This window comes from Drosophila miranda, chromosome 3, assembly GCF_003369915.1.
Source record: "Drosophila miranda strain MSH22 chromosome 3, D.miranda_PacBio2.1, whole genome shotgun sequence".
NCBI lineage: Eukaryota > Metazoa > Arthropoda > Insecta > Diptera > Drosophilidae > Drosophila > Drosophila miranda.
In genome coordinates, this window is record NC_046676.1 from 15338845 (window position 1) to 15350913 (window position 12069).

General features: G+C 46.1%; 5 protein-coding genes across 6 annotated transcripts; 3 read left to right on the forward strand and 2 right to left on the reverse strand.

Moving 5' to 3' along the window:
• Positions 1-500: 500 nt before the first annotated feature.
• Positions 501-1732, forward strand: LOC108159052 (protein FAM8A1). The gene has a single exon (XM_017291984.2). The coding sequence runs from the start codon at positions 592-594 to the stop codon at positions 1534-1536; it is 945 nt and encodes a 314-aa protein (XP_017147473.1). The 5' UTR covers positions 501-591; the 3' UTR covers positions 1537-1732.
• LOC108159051 (aminoacyl tRNA synthase complex-interacting multifunctional protein 1) lies at positions 1721-2785 on the reverse strand. Its single transcript, XM_017291983.2, has 2 exons — positions 2622-2785; positions 1721-2565 (listed from the first exon to the last, which is right to left on the reverse strand). Exons 1-2 carry the CDS (start codon positions 2766-2768, stop codon positions 1750-1752), a joined length of 963 nt encoding a protein of 320 aa, XP_017147472.1. The 5' UTR covers positions 2769-2785; the 3' UTR covers positions 1721-1749.
• Positions 2786-3421: 636 nt separating this feature from the next.
• LOC108159048 (PAN2-PAN3 deadenylation complex catalytic subunit PAN2) lies at positions 3422-8544 on the forward strand. 2 transcript variants are annotated; one of them, XM_017291980.2, is made up of 17 exons: positions 3422-3614; positions 3735-3925; positions 3985-4154; positions 4216-5362; positions 5427-5541; positions 5606-5727; positions 5793-5889; positions 5948-6007; positions 6080-6198; positions 6259-6435; positions 6498-6694; positions 6758-7123; positions 7207-7402; positions 7461-7672; positions 7742-7963; positions 8023-8132; positions 8191-8544. In XM_017291980.2, exons 1-17 carry the CDS (start codon positions 3563-3565, stop codon positions 8355-8357), a joined length of 3720 nt encoding a protein of 1239 aa, XP_017147469.1. In that variant the 5' UTR covers positions 3422-3562; the 3' UTR covers positions 8358-8544. The 2 variants fall into 2 exon arrangements, with proteins under 2 accessions (XP_017147469.1, XP_017147466.1); XM_017291977.2 differs by having other exon boundaries at positions 3423-3614; positions 5793-5892.
• Positions 8545-8888: 344 nt separating this feature from the next.
• LOC108159053 (immune-induced peptides) lies at positions 8889-9983 on the forward strand. The gene is made up of 4 exons (XM_017291985.2): positions 8889-8999; positions 9067-9279; positions 9336-9856; positions 9912-9983. Exons 1-4 carry the CDS (start codon positions 8948-8950, stop codon positions 9915-9917), a joined length of 792 nt encoding a protein of 263 aa, XP_017147474.1. The 5' UTR covers positions 8889-8947; the 3' UTR covers positions 9918-9983.
• On the reverse strand, positions 9899-11919 carry LOC108159050 (N-acetylglucosamine-6-sulfatase-like). Its single transcript, XM_017291982.2, has 4 exons — positions 11816-11919; positions 11067-11763; positions 10350-11005; positions 9899-10289 (listed from the first exon to the last, which is right to left on the reverse strand). The coding sequence occupies exons 1-4, from the start codon at positions 11816-11818 to the stop codon at positions 10146-10148; spliced, it is 1500 nt and encodes a 499-aa protein (XP_017147471.1). The 5' UTR covers positions 11819-11919; the 3' UTR covers positions 9899-10145.
• Between the last annotated feature and the right edge of the window lie 150 nt (positions 11920-12069).

Consider the following 12069-nt stretch of genomic DNA (forward strand, 5'->3'; position numbering starts at 1 on the left):
TTCTTAATACCACTTTCAAGAGTCTTCTGCTTTTCTCTAACATGGGGTCCCAGGACAAGAGACTCGCGGATGAACTAACGACGAGGCTAAACAAGTCCATACCAGACGTGGACACAGTGATGCTGAACCTAGATGGCAAGGACTTCACAGTGGAACCAGTGATTCTGTAGACACTGATTCAAATTTTCTGCAAACAAAAACTTTAAGCCTGTACCGCTCTGTATCGCTGATTTACTGTAAAGATCTGCTCAAGGTTTGTAGGCGTTTCGCGCTTGGCGCTCCGCATGATAAGGGGCTTCGGGCGGAGCTAGTCTACCACATGCTCTACGCCAACCTGCTGCAGCTCTATTTAAAGGATTACACCGACTTCTTCGATCAGTCGGCACCTGGTTAACGGCCATGTCAGTGAAAATCAGGGTAAATCCTCCCTTCAAAAAACCTCAACTCAACTGTTGGATACACCCTTCGGATGCCCTTCCGATATATTGGTATCGATATATATAAACATCGGGCACGCAAACATCGATGTTATACACGTCAACCGAGTAGTAAAGAAAATTCATAACAAATAAATTTATTTTCTCGAGAGAAATGAGCGAGCAAATCGAAGAAATCGACCCCACTGTCAGCCAGGACCTGACAACGAAGGAAGCGTATTTCGCCAGTCTTTCCGAATGGGCAAAGCAAGCATCCATCTCCCAAAACGCAATGGCGCTGTTTCCATATTACTTGCTCGCCAACTACCCGCAACTGTTTCAGACGAATCCCCTCCTGTCGAGTCCCCCTCTACGGGCACAGGAAACTGGAAATGCCACCGCTCCCGCAGCAGCTCCGCCCGCCTTCCACCGCTTCCGGGTGCTGGACGAAGTCCAGCAGCAAGAGACCATTCAGCGTGTGGGAGGTTATGAGTATGTGGTGGCGCCGTTTTGGAAACGAGCCGTTGCGGAGGCCATTGACATGCTCATCCTGTTCATACTGAAAATAATTGTTACCTTTGGCATAGTGAATCTCTTTGAGATCGATTTTGACAAGGACGTCATGCGCAGAACGCTGGAAGACGAGGATCTCTTTGTGAACTTCTTCGACCTCTCCATGGACTTTATAAATATGTCATCCGATCTGCTCATGATCGAGATGCTAACCAAGATGATAGTATGCTGTTATGAGGCTGTTTGGACGGTCTGGTACAACGGAGCTACGCCTGGAAAATCGCTGATGAAGATACGCATACACTATGTGGAAGCAGTTCTTCCTTTGCAGGCGCCCGTCTTGCCACAATTTGTTTTCCAGCCGCAGCGGGAACCACTGCGAGCCCTGCTCTATCCCGCTGAGACACCAAAGTTGCTGAGGGCATTCGCACGGGCCCTCGCGAAGAACCTTGTCATGACGCTGCTGTTTCCCATCTGCGTTGTTATGATATTCTTTAAGAACAACAGAACTGCATACGACATAATGACAAAGACTATAGTCGTCGAGTCCAATTCCAATGCCATATACCGTACCGACGTGCCGCAGCAGCAGCAACGTAATCGCTAACAATCAGTCAGTTATAGGAAGTCCAATACCACACTCACCGCCAAATTGTGTACGGAGTATATATTATGCATATAATTTATCTATTCATATACAAAAGATACTGTTAATACTAAATTTAATGTCGTTATGTTGATGTAAAATAAAATTAAATCCCTGAAACGCTGAGTAAGTGGACTACGAGGCGCGAGTGTCAGAATATGTTCGTTTATTGGTTTACTTCACATTGACGTTTTTCAGGGATTGAGATACAATATTGCCCTTGCCAGGAACATGCAGAGCTGAGCCCTTGTAGCATGCCACCAGGTCGGCATTGGTCATTAGGTCAGGAGCACATGTTTCGAAGATCTTCTTCTTAGGATTTAGCTGAGCATCCGGCTGCCGTGTGTATCCCTCGCAGTGAACCAGATCGCCGGGAACTGCGCCTGCAGGTGGGCTCAACACTTCCACTTTTTCCGGTGTCGATGCACACATTACCATGGCCTCTGAGGTCACGCCACGCATTTTAGCTGGTTTCAGATTGCACATTACCACAACCATACGGTTTTGCATCTCCTCCAGCGGCACAAACTTGACCAGGCCTGAGACGACCGTACGTGGGGCGGCTTCGCCACAGTCAATCTTTTCTAGATACAAGCTATCCGCATCGGGGTGACGACCCACCTCAATAATCTTTCCCACGCGCAGATCCAAGCGGCCGACATCAACTGGAGCCTCGGCGACAGGACTGGGCTTCTCGGCAGCAGGTTTCTTTTCCTTCACCTTTTTCTCCTTTTGTGGAGCGGAAGGGGTTTTCGCTTCACTTGCGGGTCCATTTGAAGGGGCAGCTGCTGCCGTCTTGGAGCCAGCTTCCGCCGCGGCGTCGGTGCAGAATTCTCGGGAGCCTGGGACCAATATCTGCTGCTTGCCATTTCGTAGTTCGAGTTGCACTAGCTGTGCCAGAGCCGCTTCGATTTCTTTTTCAAGTGCGGCGTTTTCCTTGATTAGCTCTTGTTTCTTGCGGAGCACGAGCTGACTTTGGATCCCGGCCATCTGTTTTCGCAAAGTTGAGATGAAAATAGAATTTCACAGAGCCCTGTAATACTTGCCTCTGACTTGAGGGAGTCAACCAACGCTGAAGCGCGTTCATTGTTTTGCACAATTTGCTGCAACGCTGCCATCTTTTTTGAAAAATTATTTTCAAAATAAATTCCAATTCCGTATTTCCTGCTGACGGTGGATGTTATACGCCGCATTGTATTTCGATCAGTTCAGTGGTATTTATCGAATATCGACGGAATATCAAAAACGGTATATTTTAAAAATGAGACGGTATTTTTCGGTGTATTTCTGAGGGTGAGACCGTATATTTTATCAAAGGGTCCGCGGTCGTACTGATTTTCTTGCCACCATGTCTAGCTCACTCACTTTGCCAATTTTAAACATTTCATAAAATGATCTAGTATTTTCCAGTATATTTTACTCACCCTCTTGTCCAATGCACCAATGTCGAAACCGTGTAGAAATGCCATTTAAATCCATATCCCTGATCGATTTCCATCTAAATCGAAATTTTTTCAAAATTTTCTGGAAAAAATTCATGTTAAACAGTAAATAACGGACGTTTTCCACACTGTCGCTTCCATATAAATAAAACCCGCAATTTGGCAATTACATACAAATATAGTTAATATGTAGCAAATGTAGTTCACGTGTAATTACCACGCAATGAAATTAATTTAGTAGAAATTGTTTATGAAAACTTAATTTTAACCAGTCTTGTAGGCAATTGATTTAATAATCAGATAAAACTATGACTTCAGAACTGAGGGTCTTAGCTGCTAGTAATATTCAACCGAACATCAAAAACGAGGAATATGATGCAACTTGAATACAAATAGTTTGTCAGTATATTTTGAAATTTGTGACGTATTCGGTATCTTTCTGAGGGTCATCACACTGATGCAAACGAAAACAGAAACGAACTAAACTTAGTTCAACTAAAAAAAAAAAACAAAAGAAATATAAGCAGACGAGCACAATTTAGTAGATGGATTACGTTTATTGTGGCTCCGAAATCGGCGCCTCAGAGGATATTTTAAGTATGTCGCATTTCACCGATATGTGCATACGAATACAAACACACACGTTTGCATATGTATGCGTCTGCATTATTTAAATTGCCAAAATCAGAAAAGCTTTCTCCTTTGTTTACGTTTCAGGTGTCTACGATGGGGGAGCAGCGCGCGGCACTGGACACTTCTCCCCAAGTTTCAATGGCTTCAATATAGGCACCACCGACCCGGACTATGTGGAACTTGCCCCAGTTCTTGCCGATGGCGGGGAGCACTTTGGCGTCTCCAGTGTGGTCTTCGATGACTATGAGGAGCTGCTGTGGATGGGAAACCAGGGAGTAAGAGGAAGCTAATTGAAGCATTGATATTTCTCACCTAACGCAATGCGTAACTTCAGGGCCATGTCACCTCCTACTATACGAGTTCCATGCAAAAATATACATCATTCCAAGTGCACGCAAGCGACATAGTCCGTCAAATCGCAACCCTGGACTCGGGAGTGCTTGTGCTAACGCAGACCTCGCTGCGTCACCAAATTAGAAGAGGTCTTCCCAAGTTTACTCACAAGTAAGTGAAGAAATGTCTAAAAAGCTGAATGATTTCAATGGATCGGCTGGGATCCTTACAGATCCAATCATATGGCGGAAATGGTGTGCATGCTGCAACTATCCCCCAACCGCTTGGTTATGGCTGGGCTCCAGGAGGAGCTCATTGACTTTGACTTGCGTACGCTCAAGGAAACCCGATTGGAGCATGTGGGCGCCGCCGGCTGCACGGTTCTGCGCAAGAACTCGCGATATCTTTTTGCCGGTGATCAGTTTGGGACTGTCACGCTACGTGACTTGAACAGCTTGAGTGTGCAGCATACAATTAAAACTCATACCAATGTCCTCTCCGACTTTAGTGTGCAAGGCAACCTTCTTATCTCGTGCGGTTACAGCGGACGGCAGAACAACTTGGCCATAGATCGATTCCTCATGGTTTACGACCTGCGTATGCTGCGACTAATTTCGCCGATACAAGTTCTCATTGATCCTCAAATGCTCAAGTTCCTTCCGTCACTGACATCCCGCTTGGCCGTCGTGTCCAGCTACGGCCAAATTCAGTTGGTTGACACAGTCGAGCTAAGCGAGCCGCGAGTTTCAATGTATCAAATCAACACAAATGGCAGCCAGTGCCTCAGCTTCGACATAAGCTCCTCTTCGCAGGCGATGGCGTTCGGCGACCAGTCGGGCCACATCAACATGGTTGCGTCAGTGCAAACCCCTCAGCCGCAGTTCAATCCCTTCTCGCGCAACACCGAGTTCGCGGATGTGGTGCCGCAGCTGCCAATGGTTTCGATTACGGATACGAACTTTCCGCTGTCATCGGTCATGCTGCCCCACCTGACGACGGGTACACAGTGGTTCTCCGATTGGCCCGATGAGCTGCTGCACTATCGCTACCACAGACCCAAGACCATTGAGCCCGATGTCTTGAGCAGCATGAAAATGCAAGGACCCATTGGGTACTCGCCGAATCCACGCACAGCTCGACGGAATCAAATTCCGTATGTAATTGAACCAGGAGGAGCAGGCAGCACTAATTTGAATGGAGCTGCGGCGGTTACCAAGGCAGAGAACGGCGTCAAAATCATTCCAAGGCGATATCGCAAAGTTGAGCTCAAGTATACAAAGCTGGGCACACAAGACTTCGACTTTGATCAACACAATCAGACATGCTTCGCTGGATTGGAGGCGACGCTGCCCAATTCCTACTGCAATTCCATGCTGCAGGTCCGATTGGTTGATTAGCCAATGATAGCCAATGCATTTAAATAATTGTATCTACCTTGTTCAGATCCTGTATTTTACAGAGCCGCTGCGCATGAAACTCATCGAACATGTCTGCACAAAGGAGTTCTGCTTGTCCTGCGAACTGGGCTTCCTGTTCAACATGCTGGACAAGAGTAGCGGTTGGTCCACATTTGCCCAAGAAACAAGCGGTGAAGTATATTTAATTTCGCTTTTGTTTTGCAGCTTCATCGCCTTGTCAAGCCAGCAACTTTCTGCGTTCCTTTCGCACTGTCCCAGAGGCCTCGGCCTTGGGCTTGATTCTCACTGATAGGTCGGCAAATGTAAACCTAATCACATTGATACAGGTAAGTTTTATATATGTATGTAGTATTATCATAAACTTTGGAGACAAACATCTCTGCATCTACAGAACTGGAACCGATTTATACTGCATCAAATGCATTACGAAATCTTCGATTCCAGCAAGAACTCATCTGTGGGAGGCGGCACTGTGTATGCCCCGAATAGTGGTAACCATGAACAATCTTGATTGGGTGTGAATACTAAACAAAGTTTATGTTTCAGCTGAGAGCTCGAGCACAGTCGACGCAAGTGGCTCCACAGATCTATGCGACTCAATTTGTGGTAGGTGTTTGAGAGAGAAACTTCTTGAATTGGATAATGTTGTATATACACGGGTTTCTTCCACACTAATAGATGACACCGCCAAGGATGATGACAGGGAACGCAGCAAGATTAACGCAGAAACGGATATAAGTAAAATATTCGGCACCAAGCAGATCTGTATAAACCGCTGCATCAAATGTCACGTTGAGGTAGAAATTAATAAATTATATTGTGCATGTGCAAGGTTTTTAAAAGAGTTAATTTTACAGAAATCGAAGGAAAACCTGCTGCTGGCCTGCAACATGTCGTATCCCACTCACATTAAAGATAGTGAGCAGTATTTCAACTTTGGAACTATTTTGAAGCGTTCTCTCAGCTCGGAAAAGAGCATTCAGGCATTCTGCGAGAACTGTAAAAAGTTTTCGCCCACTAATCAGAGCGTAAAGGTAAGAGATTTCACGCACCTGATGGCGAGATTGTCATTTATAATGGAATTTAATCTTCGCAGGTCACATCTCTTCCGCAAATGCTGGCTATCAACTGCGGTCTCAATAACGAAAAGGACATAGGTTTTCTAAAGCGCCAGCTTAATCGCTGCAACGAGAAGGCCTCTGTGGAGGTATCTGCTTCCCTCAGCACAAGCAAACCCTGTCGCTATGGAGCCAACTGCTCGCGAAGCGACTGCCACTTTATGCACCCGGATCGGTTAGCTCTGTTTAGATATATTCAAAAGCTTCGTCTGTGTAAATGTTTATGAACTTATTGCAGAAAGTCCCCGTCGCACACGAGCCAATCAAACAACTCTAGCAGTTCGCCCAACGGTCGTCAGAAATCATGGTTCCCGCTTACCTTTACCATGACCATTACCGACCAGGGAGAGCTGGTCGTGGAAACGCAATCGGATACGGAGAAGGGCGAACAGGAGGAGGAGGAGGGGGACAAGCCTCCCAAAGAAAAGGGCGAGATTAATCGAATGTATTCATTACACGCTGTCGTCTGCCAAGTCGATGATGGCACCCAGAAGAACCTTGTTTCCTTGATAAATGTGCGGCGGCAGTACCACACCATGAAGCTGGCAGCCTCGGAGTCCTCGGAGGATTCGCAGCACCAGTGGTACATTTTCAATGATTTCAGGTAAGTTAACTTGCAACTAACACTAACACTGACACTGACGCTGAGTTCTCGGATTGACCATCCTCAAATGATACAATCCTTAGCATTTCTCCTGTGTCACCGCAAGAGTCGGTTTGGTTCACTTTGGATTGGAAAGTGCCGTGCGTGCTCTTTTACAGAAGCATCGAGGAGGAATCTGATTCGTCGAGCAGCTCCGAATCAACAGAAGTCCCCGAAGAGTCACCTCCATCAGACGACGCAAGCGATTTATCTGTTAGCTTGTCCAATCCGTTTCTACAAGTGAGTGTAACGAACCATTAGCTTGTTGAATGTAGTAATGATCGGTGCAATTTATTAGGACATGGTGAGTCCCATTTCAAGCAACTTGAGCACAGACGCAACTCTGAAGCCGCTGCAATCCAATGAAATGCCACAGTCAGGAGACTTGGTCGCAATGGATGCAGAATTCGTGACCCTAAATCCGGAAGAGAATGAAATTCGTCCGGATGGTAAAACAGCGACCATCAAACCATGCCATATGAGCGTGGCCCGCATTTCATGTATTCGAGGGTAAGTAATTTCGCTAGTCAAGTACTTGAACGAAATCCCTTCTATAAACAAGAAATCCTGTGCCCATAGACAAGGAGCGAGCGAGGGAGTACCATTCATGGACGACTACATCTCAACACAAGAGAAGGTTGTGGATTACCTAACACAATTTTCTGGGATCAAACCGGGCGACTTGGATGCGAACTTCAGCAACAAACGGCTGACGGCCCTCAAGTATTCGTATCAGAAGTTGAAATATCTGGTTGATGTTGGTGTCATATTTGTGGGACACGGTCTGAAAAATGATTTCAGGTGAGAAACCGAAATATATCAGAGATTACAGCCATTACAATAGACTCGGGCCATTTTAGGGTCATCAATATATATGTTCCCTCCGAGCAAATAATCGACACTGTGCACCTGTTCCACATGCCACACCATCGAATGGTGTCGCTGCGGTTTCTGGCCTGGCATTTCTTGGGTTTGTAATTGTTTCGTCCCTTGAATACCATATGCTAATTACTTCTTCGATCGGTCAGGCACAAAGATACAGTCCGAGACACACGACTCCATTGAGGATGCACGGACCACTCTGCAGCTTTATAAGCACTATTTAAAATTGCAGGCCGACAAGAAGTTCACGAGTGCTCTCAAAAACCTGTACGAGCGCGGAAAGCAGCTGCAGTGGAAAGTGCCTGAGGAATAGCTCGTTGAACTCATTGCCAACGCCAATTCAACGTCAGTACAAATGCTACACCGATCTACCGCTCCTACGAAACTGCAGCTTTCCGTTAAATGGATGGTTTTTCTCAATTGGAATTTTATTTGTTTGTCAATTCACCTTGTAACTAAAACTATGGAACGAAGTAAAGGATTTTAATCGTATAAAATAATTATAATGTATACAAATTGTTCCTTTCTTTGCAAAATTTTCGGCTTTTCGATAGATTTGAGTCGGAAAGTTCGACAGGAAATCTGCATAGAATATAAAATTCAATCAGTTGGGTAGACAAAGGCTCGTAAAAAACAATTGCCTCGTTGCTCTGGGTCAATACTGCAACAATAGTACGTATTGTAAGACGTTTTCTGAAATTCCCGATCGCATTCCCTTATCAAATAAGATTGTGACGTTTGGGAAATTCAGAGGCGGCTGCTGAAAGCTCACCCAGCTGCTAATGTGATAGGTAGTTCATGTCTTGATGTCTGACGACCGCTTAGCTACTATAAATACTGGCAGCCGGTCAAGCAGAGCTCAGTTGCAGCTCAGAATTGTGTCTGAGAACACCACAGAATATAATGAAGTCGTTTGGATCAGTGGTTTTAGTGGTTTGTGGCGTTTTATGCGTCGGTAAGCAACCTGAATGGCCTGGATGTCCTCAACATTGTAATTCGAAAAAATATATATTTCCTTATAGCTGCCGATCCCCAACACACCTACGACGGACGCAATGGGCCCCATGTATTTGGAGATCCTGGCAATCAGGTATATATACGGGGACAAAATGAAGGCACCTATAGTGTGCCCGGTGTAGGCGGCCAATTTCAGAACACTCCATCGCGGGGCGAACACGTCTATACGGATGAAGGTGGCAACACTTATGTGAACCGAAAAAATGCCGGAGGGCCAGGTACAGTCAAGCCATACGAGTTTTATAAGAATTCCACTATATGAGTATATCTGTAGGAACGCACACCATCAGCGGTCCCAGCTTCTCAGCTACAAATGGACAGCATAAAATTATTAATGGAAACCACGCAGACAAGGATTTGCACGCCGGACGTCGTACCCGACGGGACCCCCAATTGCACGTGGAACGTCCCGGTCGTACAGTAGATGTCGGTCCGGCCGGATATGTTATTCAACGTGGACGTCGCAGCCCACAATTTCACGTTGAGCGTCCTGGTCGAACAGTAGATGTTGGTCCCGGAGGATTTGTAGTTCAGCGTGGACGCCGAAGCCCACAATTTCACGTTGAGCGTCCTGGTCGAACAGTAGATGTTGGTCCCGGAGGATTTGTAGTTCAGCGTGGACGCCGTGGTATTAACGATGCTCGGGTGCAGGGAGAAAACTTTGTAGCCCGTGAGAATCAGGCTGGCGTGTGGAACTCGAAAGTTTCAGTATGGACGCGTCCGGATGGCCGCACAGTTTCTGTTGACGAACACGGAAATTCCATTGTCGGCCGACCAGGCCGACCCTCACAGCGTGTAAGTTATAGCTATCTCAAACGAATTCAACTTCTAATCGCCTTTAAATTTTCAGTATTAATACCTAAATCATACAAATTTATGATAATAAAAATATTTAACAAAACTTGTAGTCTTATGTATAGAATATAACGAGTTATGAGTTATTTTAAAGTAAGATGCACCTTGACATTGACAAGCAAACAGATCAGCAAGATTACAGCAGCGCAATACAATATTTGTATTGGATGCAAAGAATAACCAGTTGCGTTGGGAATTTCCCGATCAGATTTGATTATTGGATGCATACTTATACTATGCACGACTGGCCAGAACACTTGGTTAGGTTCTGAAGCCGCAGCCTATACAGAGCTCTCACAATCGGCAGCAGGTCGTAGACAATGTTTACCATTTGATAAGGATCCTGTCGCAGGTCATATGCCTCGGAAAAGTTCTGTTACAAAGAGATAATAATTTGGAAATGTATATTTTTTTGTGTAGGTTGATACCTTACCTCGCTATCACTAAACTGACAGTATATGCGATCGTCATTATATTTAAAGTCCCGCAGGCAAGCGAATGTGTTGTTCCACGAATCTTGACAATGACAAGCGGCTTCAGGTGTACATTCCGCCAATCGATCACTGCGTCGCCACGGGCATGACGGATTGTAGGTGTCATCGTTACCCTCGCCCCAATACTCTATTAGCAACGAGTGGCGGTATGGGGGATGTAGCGAAATATCCCCGTCTGTCCGACCCGCCTGTAACAGATCCCCGTAAATTGATCGCCCATCCATGTAGTGGGGAACGGTTATGCCGGCCCAATCCAGAACTGTCGGCGCCAGATCTATCAAGCTGACGGCTACGTGTAGGTGGCTTTCTGCAGCTATTCCTGGACCCCGTATTAGCAGGGGTACGTGAATGTCGGTTTCATACGGCTGTCGCTTGTCAAACGGCTGGGCGAACTGCCCCATATGATACCCATTGTCCGAGGTGTATATGATATAGGTATTTTCGAGCGATTTCGTCTCACTTAGCACTGCCACCAAGGCGGCCACCAACTCGTCGACAGCCAGAAGTGATTCCCAGCGCCCCTGAAAGTATCTGTCTATTGTGGCGATTGTGTCATTCGACAGATGTGCGGACGATCCAACCAACCAATGTTTATCTGGGGCATTCAATTGGACAATCATAAAAAAATACATACGAGTATATGTGGCAAAGCTTACCCTCTGTAGGATTGTTGAAACTAGGGGTGCGCAGAGCTTTCGTATTGGAAAAGACTCCCCGATGGCGCGGTGCCGGTGTGTATGGGGCATGAGGTGCTGGCGGAGCAACCATTGCAAAAAATGGCCTGTGCTCGTCGCCTTGGGTGGCACTGCGTAGGAAGTCAACCGCACGATCACGCAGCAGGTCAGTTAGATAAGTGGACGTATAGCTGACATTCTGAGAATTCTCGCGCAGCGTGTAATTGTAATAGCGGGAGTTTCCATGCAGTCCATAAAACTCGTTCCAACCGCGCGGCACCTTCGCCCCCCTAAACTGGTTTAGATATTTTCCAGCGAAGAACGTACGATAGCCGTGGTTTTGAAGAATAACGGGCAAAGCCCGGGGCTCAGACCGATGCAGCCAGTCCGGGCCGTTGCAGCCTCCACTGACAGAATTGTTAAAGGTTCTGTGATTGTGCGCATATTGCCCAGTGAGAAGACTTGCCCTGGCGGGACAGCAAATGGGCGTGGGCGTGAAGGCATTGTGGAACTGTGCTCCGGCTTGTCCCAAGAGCTTGTTGGTTTCATACATCGGGTACATTCCGTGCAGCTCGACATCCTGATCATCTGTCAAGATCAGCAGTATATTGGGCAACTGTTGTCCTAAGACCCAGTCTACCCAGAAAATACTGATGGCGAGAGACAGCAAGAAGCTGGCCTATGTATGTTTTGCATGAGAAGGATTCAAATAAAAGATATTATACAATTACCATGTTGATCGAAATTTGTTACCGTTTTCCCGGCTCGCTTTGTTTGGAAAATCATCACAAATCATATTAATCGTTGAGCTTTTAGTGCTGGTAAGTGCTTAGCTGGCAATTTCATTGGGGTATTCTCGTAAGTGTTGTTTGCCTGATACACAACTGTCGACAATAGCTTTCACCAATTCCGCAATTAATGTGAAAGTAACACTACCACACTCAATTATATACAAATTAAGTTCGAATATACCAAAAGCCACATT